The sequence below is a fragment of the Phyllopteryx taeniolatus genome, chromosome 4, assembly GCF_024500385.1.
Source record: "Phyllopteryx taeniolatus isolate TA_2022b chromosome 4, UOR_Ptae_1.2, whole genome shotgun sequence".
Lineage (NCBI taxonomy): Eukaryota > Metazoa > Chordata > Actinopteri > Syngnathiformes > Syngnathidae > Phyllopteryx > Phyllopteryx taeniolatus.
This window is the reverse complement of record NC_084505.1, coordinates 33,019,346-33,039,408: the sequence shown is the minus strand read 5'-3', so window position 1 is coordinate 33,039,408 and position 20,063 is coordinate 33,019,346. Positions and strand designations below refer to the sequence as shown.

At 41.6% G+C, this 20,063-nt stretch overlaps 1 protein-coding gene across 8 annotated transcripts in view; it reads right to left on the bottom strand.

The window, feature by feature from the left end:
* The window catches only part of LOC133477277 (uncharacterized), a 119,768-nt gene that overhangs the window by 72,737 nt on the left and 26,968 nt on the right, over positions 1 to 20,063 (bottom strand). For 4 of the 8 annotated variants that reach the window (XR_009788271.1, XM_061771869.1, XM_061771870.1 and 1 more), the window contains exons 1-4: positions 7,935 to 8,396; positions 7,222 to 7,264; positions 5,827 to 6,013; positions 5,271 to 5,389 (exon numbers count right to left, since the gene is read on the bottom strand). Coding sequence is in view for 7 of the 8 variants with exons in the window: in XM_061771869.1 (XP_061627853.1) it covers positions 5,271 to 5,389; positions 5,827 to 6,013; positions 7,222 to 7,264; positions 7,935 to 8,111 (526 nt within the window). In the remaining variant the exon portion in view is untranslated. Of the gene's footprint in view, positions 1 to 3,347; positions 5,390 to 5,826; positions 6,014 to 7,221; positions 7,265 to 7,934; positions 8,397 to 8,420; positions 8,458 to 9,006; positions 9,139 to 10,978; positions 11,097 to 15,655; positions 15,788 to 20,063 lie in introns of those variants that run through there. The other 4 variants (XM_061771873.1, XM_061771872.1, XM_061771874.1 and 1 more) reach the window with 4 other exon arrangements.

Below are 20,063 nucleotides of genomic sequence, written 5' to 3'. Positions count from 1 at the left end.
TTATTTCACTGTAACTAACCACTCATCAATCTAACTGAAAATATTTGAAAAACAAACAGAATTGATATTTAAGCTCTTACAATTGGAATACTTATCATTATTTCGTAATTCCTAAAGTGTTGTGTGTTATTTGGGCTAGTGTCTCTGTTGTGGTAACCAATGCGCAACCCACGCGGAAAGCTAATGGCGAGTTCGACAGCTCCACTGCAAAGTGGCCTGCTAATAGTGGCTAAGCTAGTACTTAGGAGCTGCTAGTGAGCTCTTGGACCGGTAGCAGACCGACAGACCGGCGCTGACTCTGTTCCACAGCCTTGGTTCATGTGCCGTGCATAGACCCACACAACAGAGGCACTTAAGGGAAAGTTAACTGTTTATTACATTCGCTAACCCACTAGCTAACGAGCAAGTGAGCTAAGGAGCTAACGCCATTGTTTGACCACGGCGGGGTCGTTTAGCGCCTTTTTCTGAGTTTTTGTGTGTGGGTCCTCCACATAAATGTGGTTCCTTGCCATATCGTGGCTCCATTTTTCCAGGTTAGAAAAGAGGCAGATTGGAGGAAATGAAAGCCAAAAACTTAGTCTCACAACTAGTTACACATGATTTTAAGATCGAGTCCATGGATGTCCAATGTCACAGCTGGAACAAATGTTAATTTTTAGCGCAGCGTGTACGAGTGTTTGAAGAGACAACCAAAGAGACAGACGCGAGCCAGCAGTTCTGTTCGATAAAAGAACAAAAAAGAAGCGGAGTCAATACAATCATGCGTGCTCTTCGACAAGGCAAGACAAAGAAAAGGAGCAGAACAAACCAATTGTACCTCATCGCCGCTGTGCGGGAGTGAAGAGGCATCGGTGCATGAAATAGTCTATTATGATAAGAATTAAACAGGTTTATCAAGATGAGATCAAGAATGAGAAAAGGCACGATAAGAGCTAAAACATCAGCAGTGTGAACGCGACGCACGATCGCACGCCCCGATACGTCCCCAAGGTTTCGCATCAGTGCCAGCGTGGCCCGTTTAAAAGTGTTGGAGTACAGCTTTGATCACATTAAGGAGGAAGTGTTAAAGTTTCCGTCATCTTATTGCAAAGTTTTAGAACTTTTACACATGCACTCACTGGCAACGATATTAGATATGCAATGAGATCCAATACTGCAGCTGTTTCAAATTTTTTGCCTTCACAAAGACAATAGTGCGCAGTTTGACAGTGTCAGAAGGCATTCATTTAAAATAAAATGTGTATTATGTGGTCGTGGTTGAGAGCTGTTTCTAATGTTTTGGATTAGAAGACAGATATATTGTATTAGAGTGCTTTTAAAGTACATTATATGTTTTTAACTTGCAGAATGTCAAAAGGGAAATAGAGACGGCAAAAAAACTTGTAACTGTAGTAGCTTTTTCTCCCAAACTCAGGGTTGTGGTCTAAATTTTAGTTTATTGTCTCTTGTCCGTATGGTCTTTATTACTTAAAAAAAGAAGAAAAAAAATCACTAGACTTGTTACTTCAAAAGCATGAGTATGGAGGGATCTCGTTTGATGTGCGTCCTGTGTCTCAGACACACAAAGATTAGCAGTGACGCATAAAGTACGATCAATCTGCCTCTTCGGACGCATGGCTTAGTACTCTGGCGTAGTACTGTAAATCCGGCGTATGATTTTTTGGGGGGGATGAGACAGGACTCCAGAGTGCGACTAATATGGTTGCATATGCGTCCAAATTTCTCAATGGTGCGGCAATAAAAAACAGAAGGTACGTAAAGGTGCCCGGTCATTTGAGGAAGAAAAAAGAAATTATGGAACCCTGTGCCCAACAATCCAAATACAAACGTGAATATAATTATCATTATTATATTATTTTATCTAAGATAGAATTACAATTAAAAGTGAATGGTTCTTAAAAAGGATGTAGTTGAATTATTATCCTCTAATATCATTATATCAGTGGCATAAAAAAACATCAACGATACTATCAATTGTCGTGATAGTTTTTGGGAAACTATATTGTCCTAAAAGGTTTGCTATCATCACAAGCCAAAACACATATCATATACTGAGAAAGAACAAGAGCAATGGATAACACAAAAATATTGTGCAAACAGTATAAAAAAATGGAGTAACATCTGTAATAAAAAAATCTTCAATACAGCGCAACTGCAAAGCAAGAACCGTGATATAGAGGAAGATTACTGTATCTGTATTCAGTGATGATAAGTTGCAGGGACTCATTGTTTCCCTGACATGTGCATCCCGGGACTCACATAGTCTCAAGTGTAAAATGATTTATGGCATGAGTAAGCTAGGAAAATAAGCATAAGTATGCGACTATAAATACTCTTGAGCCATGTAATTATGATGGATTTTTTGGTGTTTTTTTTTTTTTTTTATATTACTGTATTTTTCCAAATAGTGGCTGGCCGATTTGTTTACTCAACGGCAGAGAGTACCTCTTAGGGCAGGGGTGGGCAAAGTATGTTCCTGGGGGCCACATACGGCCCGCACCATTCTGTAATCTGGCCCACCGAGCATTTTCAAAGGTCCGGTAATATTTACGGCTTTAATTTAACAGTTTGTTCCCCAAAAATGGTTAATTAAAATGTATTAGTATTTATTGCATCATTTACGTTTTGTTCATTTCTCACATTAAATAATTTATTATAAACTATAAAATACAAATATTTCTGATTTTTGGGGGGTTTGTTTTGTTTATTTAATTACTTAAAACTAATCCTTTTATCACTTATTGCTCTCGAGTGCTTTCTCTTGAAACTCCACTGTAAAGAAATTCAGCTTCACAGATGTCATGTCTGATGTACAGCTGCTGTGTGTTGTGGTAAAGACATTTAACTGTGACACATGGTGGTATCAGTAAAGGCAATTACAAACACCTCATGGCACCATCCATCAGTCAATCCATTTTCTATACTGTTATCCTCACAAAGGTCTAAGGAGAGCTGGAGCCTATCCCAGGTCATTTTGGGCAAGAGTTGCCAGCCAACCATTTACACACACACATTCACACCTGGAAAACATGTCGAGGCTTTAATTGACCTAGCGTGTTTTTGAAAAATGGGAGAAAACCGGAGTACCCTGAGAAATCCCACGGAAGCACGGGAAGAACACGCAAAACTCACAGGTAGGCCCGGATTCAATCTCATGAAACTTTGAACTGTGAGGCAGACGCGCTGACCACTAGCACACCGTGCCACCAGTTCCGAGTAAGGAAGGAATAATCTGAGTCGTGGCATTATTCCATTCTACTGGACACATCTGGCGATTAATTGGGGCATGGGGTCAACTAGAGTGGAGGCCAAATTTGAGTGTGTATGCGTGCGTGTGTGATGATAGATGGGCTCTGATGTTGATCCACTCAACCACACAAGTCCCGGTGGTTACCGGGGGGAACCCTGTAAATCTGACATTATGGGCTGTTGACAGGGGAAGCCGTTGTTATCGTAACCCGCAATAACTTACAGGAAACACACACACACCCGCGTACACACAAACAAATACAGTCTGGAGTGTTTGCTATGACAGGAATAAGTTACACACACAAGCGGACATTTAGACACACGTACACAGGTATCTGGAGATTATGTGGATTTACTGTATAGCTCAGTGGCGTGTGTGTGTGTGCGTGCGCGTGTTTGTGTGTGTGTGTGTGTGTGCGTGCGAGTGTGTGTGAGTGTGTTTGGGGTCCGGGCTAACACTGTCAGCAAGAGGGATGTGATAGACTGAAGTGATGAGTGTGGGAAACCGTGCGATGAGCGGGTCACAGGAAACAAGATATCATACCTGACCCTCTTTAATCCTCACCGTGAAATGATCTACACACACACACACACACACACGCACACATACTGAACACACGTACGCACACACACTGGCACAAGACATATATATGTGAGCATGCTACACAAATATTGTTCTTTCAGTTTTCATTTGTATGTTTTTAAACAAATATGATCCCAGTGTCTGGGTGTTCCAGCAGCAATGGTGAGGCCCATTAGCGTCCATGGATCAGTGGCGAAGGCCCACACTCACATGAAGGATGTGGAGGAGGTCATAAAGGTGATAAGGGGGGCGAAAGCAGAAGAAGAAAGGGGAAAAAAACAACAGGGAAGAGAATGAGGAGACAAGATGGCAGCAGAGCAGGATATTATTTCACGTGGCTATTAAAATGAAGAGACGTCAGAGGAGTCCTAAGTAACAAAAAAGCGCAGAATGGATTGGATGCAAATGTATTCAAATGCACACACCCTCGCCGCTTGTATGTCATTTGTAAGGGAAGGTGTCCAAAGAATGCCTTAACGCCAAAGAATTATGGATCCTAAAGTAGGCAATGGTGGTTATGGCTGTATTTAATAAGGAATTAATGGCATCAAATAAAACAATTTCAAGTTTTATTCATTTTGTTCCAGCACATTCGGTGGCTGTACAGAAAAACGGCACATTAGCAGATCTGATTTATTTGTGCTGGTGGAAAGTAATTATGGGTTTTTCAATCTGTGTGTGGTATTGAAAGGAAAACAGAAATGGAGGCTTAAACAGATACAGTAAGCTTGAATTCAATAATGTTGAAGATGTAAACTGTTCAGGTGGCAAATGTTCCTCAATTACAATACCAGCAATTCAAAGTGAACTGCATTTTTTTTCAGGAAAATAATCCCTCAGTCTCAGTTTGCAGGTTGAACATGAAGAATAAAAAAGGACTGCCAGGGATACTTTTGACCTCATATTCTTTAAAAAAAAAAAAAAGTTTGGTTAAAACATCCTTTAAAGTCAGTAGAAGGCTAAAAGCTTGTAGAAGGTTGGTGGGAAAATGTGACCTGTTATGTGGAAATAAAATAAATGTCTTGTGAATTTGACACACCACAGAGAAGGATGTAGTTAAAAACCCTGCCAAATTTGAATGATTAAAAAAAATTGTCATGCATATAAAATGAGGCTTCAAAAATTATTTATTATTATTATTAATTATTTTTAACTGTATTGAATTATGTCCTTATAATATGAGAGTGCTATTTTTTTTCTCTCATTAAAAACAATAAATCCTTTTTGTTGGGTTTTTTGGGAGGCTAGAACGGACTCATATCTCAAGGTACCACTGTGTCTGTATCAAATATAGGGAGTAAAAGTAAAGTACCTGATAAATGTACTGTACTTGAGTCCAGTAACAAAGGATTTGTACTTCGTTACTTCCCAACCCTGGAGGAAAGTAAACCGCAATACAGCCGGGGAACAATGCACAGATCTCGCTTCCACAACAAACCTTGTCCTGAAATCTTCAAGTCACCTGTGCGGCCGCCGTCACAGTGAGCAAGCGGGCTCCGGCATCTGAGGCGGCTTGTCGGGTGGCAGCGGCGTTGACCTTTTGTGTTGTGGCAGCGGCTGCATGAAGGGAAGTGGCACACAAAGAGCTCTATTAACTGGGGAAGCAGATATAATGGGGAAACAAGACGGGCCTTTAAAGGGAACAGAACAGGCTGTCGGCATGCATAATGTAACAGTCGTGTTAAAACAACACACACACACACACACGTGGAGGGATAGAACCACATATGAGGCCCAAGTTATTAATTCTCTGTCTCCGTGTAATATGAAAATATTCGCCGCGCAAATTTCTCCAGCAAGGATGGGAATCATTGTTGTGTGTAATTATGAAGACAATGTTCAGGGGGATTATCAAAGAAGTGAGGGGAAGATAAGGAAGCGGCAGATGAAGAGGGTGCGGGCACGAGAAGAAAGGCAGCGAAGGAGGAGGGGGGGGTGAAGAAAGGAAGACCGGCAGAAAGAGAGAAAGTGAGAGAGAGAGAGAGAGAGATTACCTCTCCTCTATTTGCGGAGCTATCGTTCCCCTCTCCCGCCTCCCTGCTTCCGTGTCTGGCTGTATTAGCATGATAAAGACGTGGCGGAATAGGGCAGCCGGCAGGTCTTTGGACACACACACAATGCTATCGCCCGAGCAGGCGTCTGGAGCACGGGGAACAGTCACCGTGGGACTCGGTGCGGCAACTGCACACAAACACACCCGCCATCACACATGTAGTCACTGATACAAAGCCGTGTCGACACGCACAAACATGTCAACACACACACACACACACAGAGTAGAGCACATGGATTATAGTGCCCAGGAGGATTTCAACATAAAGAGGTAACATGCAGTGAAAGATACTCGCTATGCTTACATGTGCACTTTGATCGAGATGTTTTTATTATCTGTTGTCATATCAGGAAACATCCCTGACTCAAAACTATGTTCAGCGTTCACTGCTATGTCACAGATTCATATCGCACATAATTTCTGTGTGGTAAAATAAACTTCGTGTAAAACATTAAAAGTGTGGGGTTTTTTTGTTTGTTTTTTATCCATCCATCCATCCATTTTCTGAGCCGCTTCTCCTCACCAGGGTCGCGGGCGTGCTGGAGCCTATCCCAGCTGTCATCGGGCAGGAGGCGGGGTACACCCTGAACTGGTTGCCAGCCAATTGCAGGGCACATAGGAACAAACAACCATTCGCACTCACAGTCATGCCTACGGGCAATTTAGAGTCTCCAATTAATGCATGTTTTTGGGATGTGGGAGGAAACCGGAGTGCCCGGAGAAAACCCACGCAGGCACGGAGAGAACATGCAAACTCCACACAGGCGGGGACAGGGATTGAACCCCGCACCTCAGAACTGTGAGGCTGACGCTCTAACCAGTCGTCCACCGTGCCGCCGTTTGTTTTTTAAAAGAACTGTTATTTCGCCACATTTAAAGGAAATGAGAGGAGCCGCTTTGAGTGGCGGCAAATGAAGTTGGCTGTAAATGCAACCACAGTGACATGGCCCGCCCAGCCTCAGATCGGTCGGGGGGCGTTGGTCTATGAAATTACCAACACCGGTCTAACCCGTACCTGTCGCACTGCGTTTAGGCCAGTCGTGAAAATAGGGCCTTTGGCCCACATGAAAAACAAAGTTTTACTGTATGCCCGAGTAATGGGCGGGCATACATATACTGTAGAGGGGTTCCTCAGTTTACAACCGAGTACCGTTTTATTCCAACAGTGGCAACGAAACGCGAATTTGTACGCAAGTCGTAACGATCCGTACACCATCGCTAACCTTCAATAACGCAGTAGTAAAGTCACATTTACAGTATGTAATATCTTCATGAAAAAGTGATCTAGGCCATTAATATAAAACAAACAAATGACAATCAGTAAATATGGCGGTACCTGAGTGCGGCACGTATTCTTCATCCTCCTCCGTTGCACAGAACTGTAATGGCATTAAAAAAAAAAAAAAAAAGGTATTAAAATTATCCATTCTGCATGACCAAGCAGCTGCACAGGACAGGTTTAAAAAAACAAAACAAAACAAAAAAAACTCTTCCATTAGAATGGCACAAGGTACAATTAACCTGTGTATCCACCTGTTGCCATTCATACAAAAGAATAAGTCATGGCAGTAGTATAGCCTTGAGTACATTAGCTTTGTGTTCAGTCATAGTCAATTTGTGAGTAAACTAAGACACGATAATCATCATTATTTCAGTATTTATACTGTACTTTTGGTGAGATTTTTGTCTGGTAGTGCCCTGTGTACATTTTTCTAATGTAAAATGAATAAAGTCTGGGAAACACTGGTCTAACCAATAAATATAATTCAAATTTTAGGAGGAAATGTCATACTTCCTCAGTTTTTAACTCTTATGAATAATAAATATGATGTAATTCAACAACATTATAATGTTAAGACTTTGATATTTCAAACTTAATAGCATTAAGACTAGTGAGTAAAGTAGGGTTCACTCCTTGATGTGCAAGTGCCTGCGTGCTTGGGTGTGATGCTAATCTCATATGTCAACATTCATAATTGTTGTACAAATGTAGAAAGACGTTAGCCAGCGTAAAAATTTAAAAACAACAACGAACGCCAATTTAATTACCATGTGTTGGATTCTCCTTCTTTTGTAACAAGAAAAAAAAAAAAACACAAAAGCGAAGTATAAGTGTGAGAATGATACCAATAACAAATGTAATCTTCTAATCTTAAAAGTATTAAACCCCACTGCGAGTTTTCCTCCTGCTCTTCGGCAGCTGAGTATCTGCTCTGGGAACATCATTAAGCTTCTTGTCTGCTAATCATTGACACACACACACAGACACACACACACACACCCACACACCCACACAAGCACTCTGTGCGCTCACAAACGGATGGAGCTTCTTCAGAGATCTGGAACATTCTCCGGGTCAGGCTTGGAGCCATGGGCCCTGTGGGACGCCGGGCCACCCCGCCGCTTGAGTGTCGGGCCGGGGCATGGCTCCAGACTGCAAGCTCGTGACAAGTATACACACACACACACACACACACATACACACACACACACACACACACAATTGCGGTCCGTGTGTAAACATACTGTACGCACCATCATGGATGACAGCGAGTGCAGGAGCCTGTGACGGCTGTCCAAGCGTAACACACACACTGTAAAAACACAAGGAACTGTACAAACACAGCAGACACATGAGCGAGAACGGATGCACACCAGAGAATTCCATCTCACGGTGACAAAAGCCTCATTCACTGCCAATCGTCACGGATAGCAGCAATATTAGCATGGTTACATGTTACAAATGGTAGCAATAAATCAAGTGGAAACCAATACGTTTACAATATGTTCCCGGTGACCATGGCACCCCCTTGTCATGCCACCGGGGGGGGGCAAAACGGGATGGACGTGAGACAACGCGGGGGGGTGGGCAAACGTGGACAAGCCATGATTGCCGTGGATGCCTGGCAAGATGTTGAAATTGTCAAAACATTTGCCACGGCAGTCACAGGCCTGAGGAAAAACGTCGGCCGTCGTAAAACGGGGTGCAGGCAAGTAAACCTTACAGTACATCCTCGTTTAACTCAGGGGTTTCCCTTCCCCGATAGACAAAATCTGCAAAGTAGTGACCAAATTTAATTTCATTACTTATATATATTTTAAAGTTTCATGCATATCATACCGATTTATATCCATGTGAGGTGCAGGTATTATTTTTGTCCACTTGGAGTTGCCATCCTCACGTTCCACAGCGCTGTAATGTCTGTGCCGATCTGTGAGTGAATGCGTGTGACTTTAAAAGGTGGAGCTTGGCCTGTTGAGGGACGTCGGAGTCAGTGAATGAGAGAGTAGAGTTGGCTGGATTGTGGAAGGCTATATTAAATTAATCCCTAAATTCCTTGCAAGTGTACGTTGAGGAACATTGTCCTTAAACTGTTGGGACTATTTTCTCACACACTTGTTCACAAAGAGGTGACCCTCGCCCCATCTTTGCTTGTGAATGACTGAGCAATTCAGGGAAGATCCTTTTATACCCAATCATGGCACCCACCTGTTCCTAATTAGCCTGTTCACCTGTGGGATGTTCCAAAAAGGTGTTTGATGAGCATTACTCAACTTTCTCAGTTTTTTTTGCCAGCTATCCCAGCATTTTTGGAACATGTTGCAGCCATAAAATTCTAAGTTAATGATTATTTGCTAAAACAGTATATCCGTTTGAAGATTAAATATCTTGTAGTGTATTCAATTAAATATAAGTTGAACATGATTTGCAAATCATTGTATTCTGTTTTTATTTATGTTTAACATAACATCCCAACTTCATTGGAATTGGGGTTGTAAACAAACAACCATTCACACTCACATTCACACCTACGGGCATTTTAGAGTCTTCAATCAACCTACCATGCATGTTTTTGGGACGTGGGAGGAAACCGCAGTACCCGGAGAAAACCCACAGAGGCAAGGGGAGAACATGCAAACTCCACACAGGCGGGGCCGGGATTCGAAACCCGGTCCTCAGAACTGTGAGGCAGACGTGCTAACCAGTCCGGCACCGTGCCGCCTGCTGTTCATCTGTAAGTTATTATTTTTCTCGTCAGCTGGTTCGACGACCCATTTTTAAGATCTTCAAACATCTGATTTGAGAAAGTAATTTTTAATGACAATTGATGGCTTAATTAAAAAAAAATCTTATTTAGGAGTACTTAAGGATCCATGGTATGTTAAAATGTAACTTTGAAAATTATCTGTTGACGTTTGCAGTTTGACCTGGGAACAGACTATTTCACTTTATTTTTTCCCCTATGAGGGTAAATCAAAAATAGAAACGAATGACAAAAATGTTTTACTTTGGAGGTTCCATTGTAGAGATGAAGACAACCTAATGCTACAGTATTTGTCTCTGATTAAGAATTAAACACGTTAAACAAGGCAGCTCAAAAATGTGACTTTTCAAATACTGTACATATCAAATTTGATTGAACGCAACTGTTCAATGTTTACATGACAATAACACGGCTTTAACCATATAAAAACTGGATGAATTAGACATGTTAAACAGTATTTAACTAAATATTAATGAAATAATTAAAGAAGCTAATGGTCACAAAAAGAAAAATGATACGAGATAATGAGTCATAATTGCTGTTAGTTGCTAATTAAACAGATGTCCCAAATGTGTAATAAAGTTGTTAGCTTTGCATGATCCTAATATATGTGCAGTTTGCTAGCCACCAAACAATAAAACACAGGACATGGTATAAATCAACCCAATGCTAGTCAATAAAGTAGCTTACATGTCAAACAAATGAAATAAACAGGTGTGATTTAATTAGTATGAAACCTTACTGAACATTCTGGTTCTTAGCAGTAAACCAAAGATAATACATTTTGATGGACAACACCATAACTAAGAATTCTTACAACAAAAACAACAACAAGAAGAGTGAATTTTGGAAACAGGTAGCTAGCTAAACAAGGTAACAAGCTAAACCACTGAAAAATAAGCTGAATAAACAACTAGCTCGAAAAATATTCAAAATATTTGCATTTTCAAGTTATTTGTTTGTCACTTCCAGGCATGTTAAGTCCTTTAGAAGACACACGTGGCCGTCACATATACAGACGGAATACACACACACAAAAACACATACCTGTCCATCAGCCACAGATAAACGCATCTTTCCTGGAGGGCGTCGACAATGATGATGGACAGGCAGAGGATGACGTCGACCTCCTGCGCCGTCTCAATTAAATGATGTCATTGTGCGCCTGATGGGGAGGAAGATACGCAGCCGTCAAAAGGAGGAAGATCGCGGTGAACGCTCAGCGTGTTTCACAGTTAAGCGGGAAATCCTGTGTAGTTGAGCGCTTTACTGTGTGTGTTAAAAGACAGGGTGTCAAAGATTTATTTCCTTTTTTCTGCATTGTTAGGTCAATGCAGCTAAACAGCTAGCTAAGTCACTGTTTCCACTTGTAAGTTATTTAAAGGCTCCTTCCATTTTTATTTTATTTATTTTTTAAATATTTTATTTGTATTATTTTTGGTGTGAGCTGTGGCCGACAGCAGCTTCTTCGTGAGTGTGCTCATTGTGTTTATGTTTTTTACTGTTCTTCTGTTTACTGTGGTCAATAAATGGTTGAAAAGTGCCACAATAGATAGATAGTAGATACCGTACATTCCACACAAAAAAGAAATCTGAAATGTAGCGGTCCCTTCGTCCCATGAACTGCAATTTAGCCCATAATTATTTATATTATTATTATTATATTATCGTTAATATTTTGTTGTTTCTAGCGTGTGACCTGCTGCACAACTTTTGCATTGTTCTTTTGTGATCCTTTTCTAGGCTTTGTTGATGTTTGTTTTGGGAAGTTGCTTCCTTATTCTCTTTAGCAGGTAAAATGCAAGCTCTATTGGGTTTAAGTCTGCAGAGTGACTACAGTGACTTTTAGTGTACAGCAAAAATAAAGGAATCTTTCCAATAATATTGGATACTACTGTCTACTTTTTGATGACTTTGACCTTTCAAATTGTGTGACTGTTCAATTGGCGTTACGAACCACTTACCTGGACATGCTGCAACATGTGATCAGATAATAAAGTCTTTGGACTCTATTTTCGTGACCGGCGAAGATGCGATCTAGACCGGGTGTTGGTAATTTCATAGACTAGTGCAAGCCAATTTACACTGCAATACGTGCGTGAGCGGAGCAACGTCACTGCTCTTGGCCAGTGTGGCAACAGGCAATGTGAACAAGCTGGAACGCCCAGCTTGGCGCAGCCTGGTCTGGCAAATTGGCAAACACACGCAGCGAGCCTTGCGCTTGCACAAAAATCCAGATACGCTAGCATTTACGCCATCTATGAAAATAGAGCCCTTTGTTTTTAGTCTTCTTCTCTTTTCTTCTACTTAGCCACAGTGAAGCAGCCTGTGGCTCACTGCCCAAGGTTATGCTAATATGCTCTGGTCCAAGTAACTGATACTTCCAGTCAGTGTGTTTACGTGTGTATTTTATGTGCGTATAAAAAAGGTATTAACGTGCGATAATTGGAGATTTCAACCGCAGCACCTGTCATAGAACATTCATCTCACCCACTGTTCCTTTACAGTATGCATGCACGCACACACACACACAGACGTAAAAGATTATCCCTCCCTGATAGGTTGCCACGTTAACACAACAAGCTCTTCTAGAGCGTCAGATACACTAACATGCAAGCGGAGTGTGAGTCGAGAGCAGACATTACAGCTGTCATTATCACATGTAAGGGGCTTTACATTCGTGCACACACACACACACGCATGCACACACACGCATACACCAGATAAATACATTTGTGATGAAGGCTTTTTCCCGGTGATACACGAGGAGCATCGAAGCTGTTGTAACAAATAAAGTCGCACATCTTCCCAGCTTACCGCCGGCACACATTAAGCGCACACAGGCGTCGCACGTGGAGCGCTCCTGCCAATCTGAGGCCCAACCTTAATCCATCTTTTATCCTTCTGTGCATCTTCTGCTTCCCTGTCAATCCTCCTTTCAGGGTCTTCTACAACAACCCCCCCACCCTCCCCAACCTGCCATCCATCCATTGCATCTATCCCTCATAACACTGTGGTTTTGTGTCAACAAGTCTTTTTTTTTTGGGAGATGACGTTTGTTGTGTCAGTGTGCTGTGTTGCGGTGAGATGAGGCCGCACGTTTCATCTCCACAAAATCCCCATGGAAGAAGAACGTCGACGAAATAGACCGGGATCCGCAAAAGAGGCTGCAATGGAACATTTCAAGAAATCTAACCCGTTAAATTTGGACAAAAATCCACAAGTGTGGTTTCTCAAGACATCAAAACATCAGCTCTGTGAGCTATTTTGCTTTTTGGTGGCCACCGCAGAGGAAGAAAAGTGCAGCTGATTTACATGTCCTATGGGTCTTGTGTTCTCGTGGTGGATGTCCTATAGAAAGTAACAGACATCTTTGCCCGTGTGTGAAAAGTTGAAGTGAGTGCAGGAAGAGAAAAAAACATCTGTTGTTTAGTGTCCCACTGGGCACACAATCTTCACCTGAGGGGCCAGTGAGTCAATGTCATGCCACTAATCTTATTGGATGTCTCTTTAGAAATAAACAACATACTGTACATCAGCCACACATTTAGATACTTTAAAGGGTTACAGCAGAAATCCCTCACATCAATCCCGCATCATATGCTCGAGCTAGTCTGAAACAAATCATTTGCGCTGTAGACAAGATCAGGCACCTTTATAAAGCCCTACATTGAAAAAAGAAATACAAATGTATTTAAAAAAGTAACAGGTGGCACCAGTTACCCCCGTAGGTATGGCTTGAAATTTCTCACATGGATCCGACTAAATACGCATTGCAAAGAAGTCCTTAGGTCAATGGAATCTCAGTAGATCGGGTCACTGTTGTAAAGCCAGACATTTAGAGACCACAACAGGTCACAGCAATCCGTAAGTGCGATTGACTTGAAATTTCTCACATCAGTCCATCCTATGTTAACTCTGTTGGCGCACTGTTCTAAACGCCCACATTTGGAACGTTTAACAGATTGCACAAGTCACGTAGTAAGTTGGGTTGACTTGGGATTTCTCACATCGGCCTATTTTAAGATGCTCCCTAAAATTCCATATAATTTTAGTGGTTTGGGGAACAAACTTAGTAATATATATATATATATATATATAGGGGAAAGCCCATATATCCAACCGATTTACCATCGTGTAAATAGAGCTCTTCCAATTGCACTTCTACCCACAATTTCACCTCAACTTCCCCTCACCGTTGCAGGTGAAAGATCATAAGGACTTCAGAAGCATCTTGTGCGGTGATGCTGCGGGGACAATGTTCTGCTCATCGGTGGGACGACACATGTAATGCACACACACACACACACAGACACACACACCAAACAAACACACATCGACGCAAAGTGAACTTTGTCGGCCTGCTTGACCAAGGGGGAACTAATTGTTTCTAGACGAGGTGACTTGAGAGGTGCCGGAAGGGAGGATGGGAGCAAATGAGAGCGGGAGATGGGGAGGAAAGCAAGGGGCAATAAATTTTGGAGGTGCCGGATATTCACTTTCCACATGGCTTTTGCTTCACAGACAACTGCGGACACTATATCTCAGATGAGACCACACGCACACGCCGACATCCGTACGAAACGATGCCGCCTTGACGAAGCACTCTGCAAAACAAACCACTCAATAACCAGCAGCTAATGGGGGCTGCAGGTCAGGCCTGAACATTAATGCGCGTGCGCACACACACGCAGACACACGCTCACACCATTGTCTGGCCACTACTTATTAGCGCCCGTGCTAACAGAGTTTATCCATAAGTGACCTTAATTAAGTGGCTAGCGCCATTAGCCACGCAGCTAAGAGGCTAAGAGCCGCTCATCTGCATGTGAATGTGTGTGTTTTTATGCTAATGGATTCTCGGAGGTGCGCGGCGGAATACTAAACGAGAGGCTCCACGCGAAGCCGCGCAGGCGAGACAGTTTAGATAAGTTACTCATGAGGGACAAAAGACAAAAACAGAACGCAGGGCTGGAGGGCTACTTCAAATGCAGCCGGGCCCCTCGTTTACATGCACGGATGCACTGGCGCGCACACACACACGCGCACACACACACTACTCAGCGTTAGGAAGGGAACATGACTTTTGGTCATTAGCTGTGAAAACAACGATGTGATCTCCTAACATTTGGCGATATCAAAATAATTGTCTTGTTAACATATTATCCTCAGCAAAACAAATCATTTTGAAAAATAGATATCTACTTTTTTGGGGTTTAAGCCATAAAACTAGAAAGTTTATTACCGGTCATCAGTCAACCTTGGACTTGAAATTTCTCACAACAGTCCATCTTGATACACACACAAAAATTTGAATTTTACTGGAGAGGGGCACTGTGATTAAACCCAAACATTGCTATGAAACCCTAAATTTGGAAAGTTGAACAGGCCATACTAGATTACACAGAATTTAACTCCATTGGAGCGTTGTTATAAAGCCTCAAAATTATAAAGTTTAACAGCTCCCACTATCACTCCAGAAGTCTAATTGACTTGAAATTTCTCACACCAGTCCAGCTAAATACACTGTCACTGTTATAAAAAAATATTAGGCCCCATTTCTTGGTATGTTCCTGTCATGTAACCGTACTTTTAGGGTATGTTTATACAGGGCCCGTTTTAACTGATAAAATCCGTGTGGTTCTAATGAAACAGAGTCAGTATTATTATGTCATAATTAGCCAATGCAACAATAATCATTTATGCTTAACGGCTTTGCTTCACCTGTCCAGAAGTCTCCGTGTTTTTGTTGTTGCTGTAGCTAATGGATTCTCGCCATACTGCCTCGTAAAAGCTGCTAAACTGGGGTCGCTGGTTCAAAGGTCGCCGCTCTCCCTTTGATGTGACCCGGACATCCTGGGAGGAAGAGGAAGCCGAGGAAGAGGATTCTTCATGGATTAGTTGTAAAACAAACACAGGCTCGTTGCGTGTCAACGTGGCTATATAATCAATCACAGCCATTTCCCACAATAACCTGCACTCCTTAGATGACTTTTTCTGCCCGAATATTAGTCTAATCTGAAAATTGACATCATATAAAAGAGGGAATCACAGGTAACATATAGAGAAACAAACATTCATACCTATGGACAATGCTAACTGTGTACAGCAAGGCCCGTATGTACATTCAAAATCAGAACTTCAAAACTCGGTGTCACCAATTATAGCTGAAAATGTTAAAGCTCTCAAGTCGAACACCTCTGAAGTTGTAATATGGGAAATTGACCAACATTTTTTGGGAAATTTTGTTTTTTAATTATGTCAGCGAATCGTGCAAATCCTCACGTCTGCGAGCATCAAATGATTAACTCCCACTGTTTCTTTGGCTTTTTTGTTTTTAGCAGTTAAGACTCAAGCGTCGCCACACTATCACTGACTTAGGCTAACGCAGTAGTAACATGAAAATTATAGTAAAGAGTTGTCTAAAAACACAGGCAGGATATAAACATAAAACAATCAAATGAACTGAGGGTGTCTTATTCTGACCCTCGACTACTTAGCTTTTTATTTCAAATTTTATTTTGTACTTTTATTTGTGGGGGGTTTTTTGTCCAGTACAAACTGTAAAGTGTAAAATGTGATTCTTTGTTTTATATAGGAACGACTGCATTTTAAGTATCATATATGAAGCACTTTTTGAGTCCATCTGTGAGATAGCTACCACGACATCAATGCTAACTTTGTTAGCCCGTCTATAGCGTTTCCCATTATGAGTTAGCTTTAAGCTAGCATAATTTCTTATGGTAATGTTCGGTTGAATACACAACATGTAATTCTCTTTGTTTTATTATGATAGAAGCAAATTAACCAAATAAATGTTTAAAATCAAACAGTCCTTAAAGTTCCAATGCAATATATTTAATTTAAAAGTTCAGTATAGTTTAGTTACTGAGCTGTACTTGGGCAGTGATTCTTTTGCATACCACTAGAGGGAGCTCAACCACACTTTGAAAATCACTAAACTAGTTCCTTATGCGTCGTTTGATGCTTGAAACCTCATGTGTTGGAACCGTCATAAACCGAGGACCCCGTGAATTCAAAAAAGGTGTGTGACATGAATTACCTGGGTGTTTTTAAATGAATAACGTTTGACTTATTTTAATCCTATTTATCCCCATTAAGAACATTCAAAACATTGCCTCCACCGTTAATGTCGGTTTTACGATGGATGCTGAGCTCCACTGTATGGTGGGAGGAAAGTTTCAAGCTGCACAATGTGTTTTCCTCATCTTCGGGCTCTCTCACGTGACCCTTCACCTTCCCCTGCGAGTAATTCCCCCCACATTTAAATTCATTAGTGACAAAAGACCAACACTCAAAACACACTCACACACTGCTAAGCGAGGCCGAATAGATTGGCGACCTGCATTAAAATTTAAGCGTGTTCAGTTTGGACAAAGCCGTGATTAGAGTGCGCTCGGTCATTAAGACAACTTATTGGATGAACGTGAGCGCAGCACAGTTACGGTCATGAGATGAAGAGGCCTCAGGCGGACACACTCGCACGTTCATTCCCTTACCATCACCGTCACATACTGTATAACCACAGAAAATCGATAGAACAGCGTTTCCCAAGCTATATTGTGCAAAGGCATTATTTTACATTCGGAAAATCAAGTGTATACAGTAAGTGACTTTACTTACGACTTGAATTTTTACCCTGACTATGCTCGTAACACAAAAACACTGATCTCATTTCGTCTTTGCATTGAATAGAAATGCTATCAATCCGTTCGAGTCACCCAAATGCCCCAAGAACATTTTTGCACTGTACAGTGCTTTGCTTCACTTCATTTATAAAAACATACAGTAATAACAATTAAATTATATACATAAATACATGTAAATAATTTTGTGCATCATGATTTCATGCATTAATTCAATGGGCATTGTGTCTGGTCTGTGTGTAGATTTGATGATAATACACAGAAAACATTTACATTCAAATAAATACAACCCGACTGAACTGGACCACTGCAAAAAAAAAAAAAGGACAGTTGGCGAATCACACCTGCACACTGAGCAATTGAGCCCTGCACATCTACCGACACACTGCAACTGGGTTTTGAGGCTCCAAATACAATATGTTGTACTGTATCTCTTTTGTCAAACCAAAAAAAGAAAGCGTGGTGGTCAAGGAAGAGGCAGGTTGCCACAAAGAGAGGAAGTGAGAGAGAATAAAGTGGAGAGTGTGGATATTTTGAGAGGCTGCCTCACTCATTCACCCAGCTTGCTATGTACATCGCTTGTGTGAATTTTGGCGACAGAGATTGTATGTTTCACTTGTTCATCCACAGGTACACGTGAAATTATAAATATAGTCACTGTAAGGATTAATAAATGTATACTGTATATACTGTATTTGTACAGCTTGGCGGCCGTGCAGCGAACGGCTGGGTCTCGCTAGCGTTTTTCATGAGTGTGAAACCTCATGTGCATTTTTGATTGGCTTTTACATATGCAACGTTATGACGGCGCGTACCGGCGATTCAAATTTTGAACTATCGGCTCGGTGGGCAGTGGGCTTTACTTGTTTAAAGCTTTACAGTATAGCTACCGTGATAGCAATGCTAGTTTCGTTAGCCGGTCTACGCTGTTTCCTTCTAAGTGATGGCATTAAGCTTGCAGACTTTATTAAGGCAAAGTTAGGTTAATTTTTTATTTTATTATGTTTTATTTTTAGTTTGACAGTAAATTTCAACTGGGAGTGGCACAAAATAGCTTGAAGCATGCACTTGGCTTCTGTTTTGAAGAATTGCTCACAATCTGCCAAACTGCTGCTTGTTAGCTCTTATAAACAACTCTTTATTTTTCCGCAGTCTGGATGCCCCCGTGGCACCGTGCTGCCTCTCACAGGTCAGTCTTGGTACTACAACAGTTATCTGTTTTGAGGGGAAGACTCACGATTATCAGTGCAGGTTGTGGTGTATGTGTGTGGTGTGCTGTGTTGATCATCTCGAGTACACCCAACACTATAAGAGCAATAAGAACACACTTGGTGATTTTTTTTTTTTTCCTCGTCGTATGTGGAGTCTCTCACAGTTTTGGTAAAGATGTTAAAAATTGCTGTGTGTGCCCCCCTTTAGTATTAGCGGTTTAATTTTTATCTCCACTTGTATGACAGTTAAAGAATGTTATAATATTACTTCGAACGGGTTTTATGATGCTAACAGGTTGACCCTGGAACCGATTCATTCTATTGCCATTATTTCCTGTGGGGGGAAAACAAACGACAGGTTGTCCAGCGTTCCGGAAGGGATGGTGTTCTAGGAGGTTCCACTGTAGTCAGTTTAGAGGAAGTATGGTAATAATAGAAGACACACAAGTGAGTGATGGAGAGTGTGTGTGTGTGTGCGGGGGGGGGGGGGGGGGGGGGGGCAGGCATGTGTGGGGGTCATTTGTAGCACAGAAACATGAAGACTTTCTCAGCTGTCGTCTTTGCTTTTAGGGCTACAGCGACGTCTGTGTCCTCCCTCATCTTCACCTTCTACAATAACATCGTGTCCAGTCTTCATCCTGCTCCTCGTGAACATGATCTTTTTTGTCTCCACCCCCATCCCCCCACCCTCCTCCTCCTCCTCCCCTCCCCTCTGTCTTTCCCTCCTTCATTTGTTCTCTACTCTTTGGTCCTCTCTCCTCACGTTGAGCCAAATAGATTTTCAATTACATGCTGAGTGCCTGGAAGCTTCTATATTTCCCAACCTGACCCCAATACGGCGCTCTCTCTCTCACACTCACGCACACACGTACGTACACACACACACACACACACACACACACTCTTGCGCCTCCACTTACAGCCTAATGGAGTGGCGGCGAGGGCAGCGAACGTCTTCGGTCTTCCCCCGATATACAGTGCTTAACAAATTTATTAGGCCACCCGTCATTAAAGCAAAATAAGAAGAGCGCATCAAGGCATGATGGAGTGCATTATAAAAATTTATAAAATGTTAAATCTCAACATTGAAGACTAATTACGAAGGATTTATGTCAAATTTCACCTTAATTGTCATTAAAAAAAAATGTAAAAACAACAAAACAAAACACAAATGACACACTGAATATTCTTCTACTCTTAAATTGACTTTACAACCAAAATTCTTTGTCTTAGTCTGACAGGTAATATTTAATT